The following is a 9,398-nucleotide window of genomic DNA, read 5'->3' on the forward strand; positions in this document are numbered from 1 at the left end:
CAAATCCCAAATAATGCCTGAAGCCTTGCAAATATCCCAAGATAAATTCCTTGTTTTGCATTCTTATTGACATAAAATGCAACACCACTCCAAGGAGAACTGCTTGGTCTAATTAATTCTTTAGTCAACAAGCCATCTATTTCTTTTTTACAAAATTCTAATAATTTTGTATTCATTTGTATTGGTCTTGCTTTTGTAGGAATCTTAGATTCATAAAAGGTAGATTCATATGGTAAACTTACTATATGCTTTCTTCTTTCCCAAAAAGCATTGGGTAATTCACTACATATTTCATTTTCTATCAGTTTTTTATTTGTTCTTTAACTTCATTAGAATGTAACTTTTCTTCTATCATTTTATGTTTAATTTCTTCTTTTAATGAGCATAAAAAATTCTCTTTATTTTTTATGTTATCTTTAACCCTATTTATTTCTTTTAATTTTGGTTATCTACAAATTCAAACATTATTGTTTCTCCTACTATGGTTGTTTCTATTCCCTTACTATTAATTGTGATTGGATATAAAAGAGTAAGGAAAGGGATACCAAGTATTACTGTTTGACTTAGTCCTTTTACCATTATGAATGGAGTAGGGAAACAATGTCCATTATTGCATACAACATCATTAGATTATATATATATATATATATATATATATATATATATATATATATATTAGGAAAAGATCATGTCAGCCCATGTGCTGACAGCTACAATGTCAGCCCATGACCTAGATTGAATCTGGGCTCAATCCAATTTTCACGACCTCATTTTATATTTGAATTTTCATTTTTTTTATAAAATTTCAAATTACTTGAAAGTTTGAATGTCTATTCTTAAAAAATATTAGAATCCAATAAAAATATTAAAAAAATAATTTGAAAACTATAAATTGACCAAAATACCTCTTTTTTGGGGGTATTTTAATCAATTTATATTTTACGAATTATTTTTTTTATCTTTTTATTAAGTGCGCCTTGATGAGTAGAATTCACACCTCAATTTCAAGTAATTTGGATTTGTAGAAAAAAAATTGAAAATTCATACGATATAAAGTCGTAACCGTCAGATGGCCCAGATTCAATTTGGGCCATTGGCTGACACTGAAGCAGTCAGCCCGTGGGCTGACAGCATCCATTCCTATATATATATATATATATATATATATATATATATATATATATATATATATATATATATATATATATATATATATATATATAAGGGAAAGTATCTCAGTACACTTTCCTTTTAGGTTTTATTTCTCAACAAACGCAAGGTTTCAAAACTTATCTGGTGGCATAAAAATCTGATATATTATTTCATCTAACCCCCGGACCAACTATACCCCATCTTTTTATCCTAAATAAAAGTTTAAAAGACTCTTTTTTCTATTTCTATCTAAATCCCTTCTCTCTCTCTTCCCGTGTTTCTCTCAAAACCTCTCACTTTTTTTTTAACATTGAAAAAATATCTTTGAAAAAGCACCTTTTGTTTAAGGTGCACCTTACTTCTATAGTTTAAGGTCCAACTTATACAAACTTTTTCCTCAATATCTACATAAGGGAAAGGCTTCCCCCTAAAGCATTGAAGATATATGCTCCCCTACCATCTAGCAGTCCAATTTTGATCATGTGAGCCAGTCACCGTTTGATCTAGATCTGACCCCTTATAGTATTTTATTTTTAGTTTTTTTTTTATACAGAATATATGAATGTGAAATTTGGTAGATGCCTTCTTCTTATTGGGGTGCACCTAAACAATAAAATATAATAACCAAAATACCCCTTGAAATTTATATGGGTATTTTGGTCATTTTATGTTATTGAGAATTTTTTTTATATATTTTTTACAAGTGCGAGATTAAGAGAGGATTGGTCACCCAATATTTGGTGTCAAAATACTGTGTAAGAAAAAAGATTAAAAAAATATCGTGTAGAGATGTGACATTGTGATTCAAGTTTTCTTAGCCCTCCATTCAGAATGGATGGTTGGATAAGGGGGAATATGTAAATTTTATGCTATAAGGGAAACATAGAAAGCTTGGCCTCTACATAATACATTCATACAAACATATAATGTATATTAGAATATTATACAAACAAACTTCTTCACAGCCCATTCAAAGAAATAGATGATGGTTAGTTTGCTAGTTTCCCTTCTTGTCTTTTGTTTTGGGTAATTCAGTGGGGAAGATAGGTCCCTACCCATTTTTCTCAATAGATTAGGAGTTACATTTTTTAAAGTGCTAGTGGGGTGGTGTTAGTGGTAAGAATGGAAACCGACTAGGTGTAAGAGATGCTACTACCACAACCCCAATCCATTTCTTAAGCCCTTTTTCTGAAAGGAAAATTATTTCATGCGAGCTGGACCGCATTTTTTAGATATGTGGTCCAAAAATATAAAGCATCCATCTTGTGGTATTTTAAAACAATAGAAACTAATTGTCAAAATGTTTTCTTAATGGAATTATTATTTGTAGTGTTTTAAATTTATTTATTTATTCATATCCATGATCTCCATGTTAGAGACTGTATGTCCTTAAAACTTAAGTCAAAAACTCCATTTCAAAAATAGATTTATTAAGAGTCCTGCATTTCTACATATGTGGGCTTAGCCAACATGCTAACCGAGTCCTTCTAAACCGCGTCCTTCATAAAATTTTAAAGTGCTTCATTTTTTTAGATTTATTAAGAGGCCTGCACTTCCTTCCTAAAATTCCAAAGAGCTTCATTTTTTAGATTTATTAAGAGGTTCGCATTTCTACAATTGCGTGCCAAACGCGCTGACGGCATCCTTCCTAAAACTCATGCTATGCGAGTCCTTCTAAACCGCGTCCTTCATGAAATTTTAAAGAGCTTCATTTTTTTAGATTTATTAAGAGGCCTGCACTTCCTTCCTAAACTTGCACTTCCTTCCTAAACTTCCAAAGAGCTTCATTTTTAAAATTTATTAAGAGGTTCGCATTTCTACAATTGCGTGCCAAACACGCTGACGGCGTCCTTCCTAAAACTCAACAGAGCTTCATTTTTTGCTCTGTTTTTTTTTTACATGTTACTGGTGGGAATGGAGGGTGGGACGTTATGTTGAGGCATCTGCCTCCCTTAACCACTGATAACCACTCTTCAGTTCCCACCTGATATCAGTGAGTGTGAACCTCGTACTTTTTTTTCTATATTCACAGTGATTGGGGCAGATTAACAATCCCGTGTGTCTCGGACTACAAACGTGAAATTTTCTCTTACCCCTCTCTTCTCTGGTTCACACTGTAGGAGGACTGCAAACGTCACTTTGTCTCTCACCCCAGTCAACACGGCCAAACTCTTGAGTCTTCTAAAAGACTCAAAAATTCCAATTCCGTGTCCCCCCTTTGACCCTCCACTGCAATTATCTTTGACAGAAACCATCTTCATCTATTAGAACCATGCCTTGTTCATAGCACCTGTCACAAAAATCTCAGCTTCAAAATGAGGCATGTCTATGTACCCAGTTGCTCTCTCTTTCTCTTCTTCTTCTCCTTCTCCATTGAATCAGCTCTCTCTCAGCTAGCTCCTGAGCAAAGACATATCATGCTTAGTATCTCCTCTCACATTTGGAACACCTCTAATCCTGACCCATGTAAATGGAAGGGAGTGACCTGCAATGGAAATTCTGTAACAGAGATTTCTCTCTCTGGTGTTGGCATTAACAGTAGTAGTGTTTTAACCACTTTTTGCCAGCTGGGTTCTCTTCAAAAGCTCGACTTTTCAAGGAACAGTGTCAAAGAGATTCCTCCTGGTTTCACAAACAGCTGTAGTGGTTTGAAGGTCCTTAATCTTAGCAGTAACGGCCTCTCCGGAAATATACCTCCTTTTGATGGTATGCTCAGTTTGGAGACTCTTGACTTGTCTGCAAATTCTTTGGAGGGAGAAGTGAGTCTTCAATTTGATGGGTTGGTGGGGCTCAAGAGCCTCAATTTGAGCTCTAATTCATTGGGTGGTTCTCTTCCTTTTTCTCTTGGAAAAGCCATGGCCTTAGAGGAGTTGCATCTCTCTGCTAATCATTTTGTGGGGAGGATCCCTGAGAAGATCTTTGACTATACCAATCTAATACTATTGGATCTTAGTGAAAACAATGTTTCTGGTTCCTTGCCTCATAGTATAGGTAAGCTTTCCAAGCTCAAATTCCTTGTTCTTTCAACGAATAAACTGGTTGGAACAATCCCTCAGAGTCTACTGAACATCCCGACTCTTTTCAGGTTTGCTGCTCACCAAAATGGATTTACAGGCACAATTCCATCAGGGATCACTTCATCTCTTCATGTATTAGACCTTAGCTTCAACTATTTAGAGGGCCTAATCCCATTAGACCTTCTCCCTCCTGTGAATTTACAGAGTGTGGATCTCAGTTCCAATCGCTTAGTTGGGCACATCCCTAGGAATCTATCAAAGAGCTTATTTCGGCTTCGTCTAGGAGGCAACTTACTGAGTGGGAGCATCCCTTTAACAGTGGGAGAGCTTCCATACTTGACATACTTTGAGGTGGATGACAACAACTTATCAGGAGAGATTCCATTGGAATTGCAGAGATGTAAGAGTCTCAGTCTCCTGAACCTTGCTAATAATGCTTTGAGTGGATCAGTGCCACCCCAACTTGGTAATCTCAGTGAGCTAGGTGTTTTGAAGCTTAATAGAAATAATCTCCGTGGTGAAATTCCCAAGGAGCTATCCCAACTTCAAAATCTCTTCACTTTAAATCTCAGCCAGAATTCACTCTCTGGTAGAATCCCTGACACAATTTTTCAATTACCGAAGCTTCAATTCTTGGACTTAGGGGGTAACATGCTTAATGGATCAATACCTTCTACTGCCCATAATTCAAACTCTTTGTTAGAACTTCAATTGGGAAACAATAGATTGACGAACCCCATTCCATTGATGCCTCCTAGATTATCATTGACCCTAAACCTGAGCAGCAACCTTTTTCAAGGAAGAATACCCAATTCCTTACAGGATTTGAGAGACCTAGGTGTGTTAGACCTTTCTCACAATGAATTCACTGGTGAAGTCCCCCTTTTCCTGACCCAGATGGGATCCCTAATGCTCCTTATACTATCAAACAATAGGCTTTCAGGAACTCTTCCCCCTTTCACAAAAAATGTGATGGTCAATACCACTGGTAATAAAGACCTCCTCATACCTAATCCCCATCCTACCAGCCCAGGCAAGAAAAGTTCTTCGCATGCTATTTTGACAGTGGTGGCAATTATTGGTGCTATATCAGCTCTTGGGCTAGTGGTGTTTGTCTTGTTTCTTTTAAGACGTGCTTATCGAGTGGATACTGGGGTTTCAGAGATGGCTGAAGAGCAACCACAGGTTATTGAAGGCCATCTTCTCACAGCCAATAGCACCCACAAGTCTAATATTGACTTTGAGAAGGCAATGGAAGCAGCCTCAGATCCCACTAATATCATTTTGAAGAACAAATTTTCCACCTATTACAAGGTCACCATATCTTCAGGGACGAGTTACTGTGTTAAGAAGCATAACTGGAGCGACAAGATTTTCCATTTGAGGAATTACAGGAAATTCAGGGAAGAGCTAAGCACCATCGCAAAGCTGAGTCATTCAAATGTTGTAACACCTTTGGCCTATTTCTTGACTAGTGAGAGTGTTTATCTTTTCTATGAATATGTTCATAAAGGGACCCTCTTTGAATTTCTTCATCAAAGGGTTGAGGCAGTGCTTGATTGGCCATGCCGCTATTCCATTGCCCTGGGTTTGGCTCAGGGTCTCGCTTTCCTTCATGGATGCACTAACCCAATCCTCCATCTTGACCTCTCAACAAGGAGCATATTTTTGAAGTCAAATAGTGAACCTTTAATTGCTGATATTGAACTCTGCAAGATCATTGATCCATCGAAGAGCACTGGGAGCCTCTCCACTATTTCGGGTTCTGTTGGTTACATTCCTCCAGGTTAGAATCTTAGAAGTTGCTCATGCTCCATTCTTTAAGCATTTTAGTAGCAAACAATGAATCTAAGTTTACCAGAAAAAAGTCTTAAATGTTAGTTCTGTTCCGATCATTTGGTGCAGAATTAAAAGTTTTATCTTCAGTCATGTCCTTCATTTGCACACTCTGTTTTGCAAGTAGAGCCTCCTATAACTGTGAGTCGAAATGAAGTCTCTGTTCTTGCCTCACAAGTCATGGCTTGACATTAAAGTCGGTTTCACTTTTTTATATTAAAATAAAGTTTTCTACCTCATTTTGAATCTAGCCTACTTGTGTATTCCATCCACTGCAATACTGCAGCATCTCATAACTCATTTCAATGAAGTATCAGATCTTATCTTCAGGTGTCTGACTCATGGTTGGAGAGGCCAGTCGATGCATGTAATTATGCCATTTGTTTTTCTTATTTGTCCTCTTCAGTGTATGGATTTTCACAATGATATTAGCAAACAAGAAAAAGAAAACAGGTTTTCATAATCAAAGCACCTTCTTTTATGTCATATCTTTGAATGTACAGCATTAGACTGGGATACTAAAATTTGCTGCCTACTTTTTGTGCTTGTGGTTTGGCATGTGGTTCTGATTTGGCAGGATGCTTTTTCTTAGTATGATTTTGTTAAAATTCTTGGGCTAATATTAGTGCTTCTTGGTTTTCAGAATATGCATACACAATGAGAATCACAACGCATGGTAATGTCTACAGTTTTGGTGTTATCCTACTGGAACTGTTGACAGGAGAGCCTGCTGTTTGCAAAGGCAGAGAGTTAACAAAGTGGGTTATGGACACTCCTTCTCGAAATGAAACTTGGGAATCGATCCTGGACTCCAGAATTAGCAGTTCGTCGACTTCCATTCAATACCAGATGCTGCAGATCCTTAAGGTTGCTCAAGCTTGTGTTAGTGTCTCATGGAATGCAAGACCCAAAATGAGAACTGTAATAAGAATGCTCCAAAATGTAAAATAGAACCTCCTAAATTACAATTTGACAAAGGAAATTATAGATTCGCCTAGTTAATTATGGGCCATCAGGTATAATCTCAACTTTTGATCAGTGCTAATTTATATTACACAGTAAGGATTTCTTTGCCAATGTGTAAATATTTCGCTTTGAAATTTCCTTTGTTGTAAATCCATGGTCCCTTCACAGATTGTCAAGCCTTTCCTTATTTACATTTCCCATCAACTATTGTATCAATCTGTTAAAATACCCAGTTCTTGTAACAAGTTAAAATGAATGCTTATAGGGATAGAACCAATGGTTTAAAAAACGGATCGGTGACCCGGATCGGGCTTCCAAAAAACCGATCCGGATCGGCGAATCGGCGATCCGGATCGAGAATCGGGTGAATCGGTCAGAATAAAGCTTAAAAAAAATTCGAAAAAATTATTAAAATTCATTATAAATATTGGTTTTTAGGAATTCAATAAAAAATGAGGGTACTCCATTAAGAATTTTCATGTTTTTGAATGAATATGCGAATATTGATATGTTCTTTCCCTGTATGAACCGCAATTCAGTATTTCGTGCTCATCCCTACACTGTTGCTGTTGGGACTCGATATGTGAATAATATGGCTGGGATAGGGTGGCCTCAGAATCATCATCTCTCTCGTTTTCTCTTTGAATAATATGGATTAAAAAAAAAAAAAACAAATATTCAAAAAAATCGATCATGGATTAAAAAAAAAATCACAAATTTTCAAAAAATTCTATCATGTATTACAAAAAAAAATTCGATCATGGATTAAACAAAAAAAATCACAAATTTTCAAAAAATTCAATCATGGATTACAAAAAATTCGATCACGGATTACATAAAATTTGATCATGGATTACATAAAATTCGATCATGGATTACAAAAAAAAAAAACAAAAAAAACAAACAAAAAAAACAAAACATTCAATCGTGGATTACGAAAAAAGAAAAAAATAGTTCGATCATGGATTACAAAAAATTCAATCATGGATTACAAAAAACTCTATCATGGGTTACAAAAAAAGCAAAAAACAAAAAATTCAATCATGGATTACAAAAAAAAAAACAAACATTTCGATCATGGATTACAAAAAAAAAACAAACATTTCGATCATGTATTACAAAACATTCGATCATGGATTACAAAAAATTCTATCATGGGTTACAAAAAAAAAAAAAAAACAAAAAAATCGATCATGGATTACAAGAAAAGAAAACAAACATTTCGATCATGGATTACAATAAATTCTATTATGGGTTACAAAAAACTAAAAAATTCGATCATGGATTACAAAAAAACAAAAACAATTCGATCATGGATTACAAAAAAATCGATCAAGTATTACAAAAAAATCTATCATGGATTACCAAAAAAAAAAAAAAAAAAATTCGTACGGAATCGCCGATTCACTGTTCTGACTCGCCGATTCCGTACAGTGAATCGGCGATTCACTGTACAGAATCGTCCGGTTCTCTCTAAAACCGGACGATTTCCGATTTTTGGGCGATCCGGTCCCCTTTTCACGATTTCCGAGTCGCGTTTTTTAAAACGCTGGATAGAACCAATTGCTGCCCCATTTGACCATCAGGTTTGGTGTATGTGTTCTGATTTTGGTTCATTTGACTTAAATCTAGAGGAAGACCAAATGGCATCTTCCTACAAATTTTTTGTGCCTCTTGATTTATTTTTTATTTTTTTATTTTATTTTTTATGGGTAAGTAATAACCATTCTGAAGGAAGGGTAAGCCTAGGAATCTCCTGCGTTTTCATTAACACCCTCTGGTCTCTATCTTCTCCTATTTACACCAAATTATTGGCCATCCCATCTGACGCCAAATAATCATTGAGATGCTCTTTTCACACTGGTTTCATGTACGAGGTGTTCAAGCATTGGCTTGATTGTTGAGAAAATGAGGGCTTTGAGATGGCTTGGCCAAAAAAACTCCAAATACATCAAAAACTCCTCATTCATGAAGTGAACGGCCGCAATATTGGTACTAATCAATGTTGCACATTGGCTTCAGAGTTTCTTATAGGGTTCTTGTGAAACCCTTAGTTTGCGGAATCGGGAATCCCAAACACCGGGGTTCCACTCAAGATCATATACATAATTGACTAAATGCGAAGTATATGAATATAACTATAAATCGAGTGCGAGAAATAAAACAACTATAAAAAACACACTACAACAATACACGATTTACGTGGTTCACCCCATAGGGCTACATCCACGGCCTCGACAACTAGAAATCCACTATCACAATGAAGATTATAGTTTTGAGTTACAAGAGATAATACCTATGTTTAAACATCGGTAAAAAATCATCACCGAGCTTCCCTTTTAAACCCGCTCTCCCGACCGAGCAACACTTTCGATCAACTTACTTCCCACCGCAATGCCACTATCGGAAAGATAGAGAGCAATACAA

At 35.9% G+C, this 9,398-nt stretch overlaps 1 protein-coding gene across 2 annotated transcripts; it reads left to right on the top strand.

The window, feature by feature from the left end:
- Positions 1 to 2,925: 2,925 nt before the first annotated feature.
- Positions 2,926 to 7,090, top strand: LOC18441062 (leucine-rich repeat transmembrane protein kinase family protein). 2 transcript variants are annotated; one of them, XM_088852487.1, is made up of 3 exons: positions 3,209 to 4,143; positions 4,238 to 5,955; positions 6,649 to 7,090. In XM_088852487.1, exons 2-3 carry the CDS (start codon positions 4,821 to 4,823, stop codon positions 6,954 to 6,956), a joined length of 1,443 nt encoding a protein of 480 aa, XP_088708613.1. In that variant the 5' UTR covers positions 3,209 to 4,143; positions 4,238 to 4,820; the 3' UTR covers positions 6,957 to 7,090. The 2 variants fall into 2 exon arrangements, with proteins under 2 accessions (XP_006851258.3, XP_088708613.1); XM_006851195.4 differs by having other exon boundaries at positions 2,926 to 5,955.
- Positions 7,091 to 9,398: the final 2,308 nt, after the last annotated feature.

Source organism: Amborella trichopoda, chromosome 11 (assembly GCF_054954075.1).
Source record: "Amborella trichopoda isolate Santa Cruz 75 chromosome 11, AtrichopodaSantaCruz75HAP2 v2.0, whole genome shotgun sequence".
NCBI lineage: Eukaryota > Viridiplantae > Streptophyta > Magnoliopsida > Amborellales > Amborellaceae > Amborella > Amborella trichopoda.

Bases quoted from the DNA above. Each gene is read 5' to 3' on its own strand.
- LOC18441062 (XM_006851195.4), top strand. From the start codon at position 3,468: ATGAGGCATGTCTATGTACCCAGTTGCTCTCTCTTTCTCTTCTTCTTC. The intron at 5,956-6,648 runs GTTAGAATCTTA...CTTGGTTTTCAG, and splicing joins TGTTGGTTACATTCCTCCAG to AATATGCATACACAATGAGA.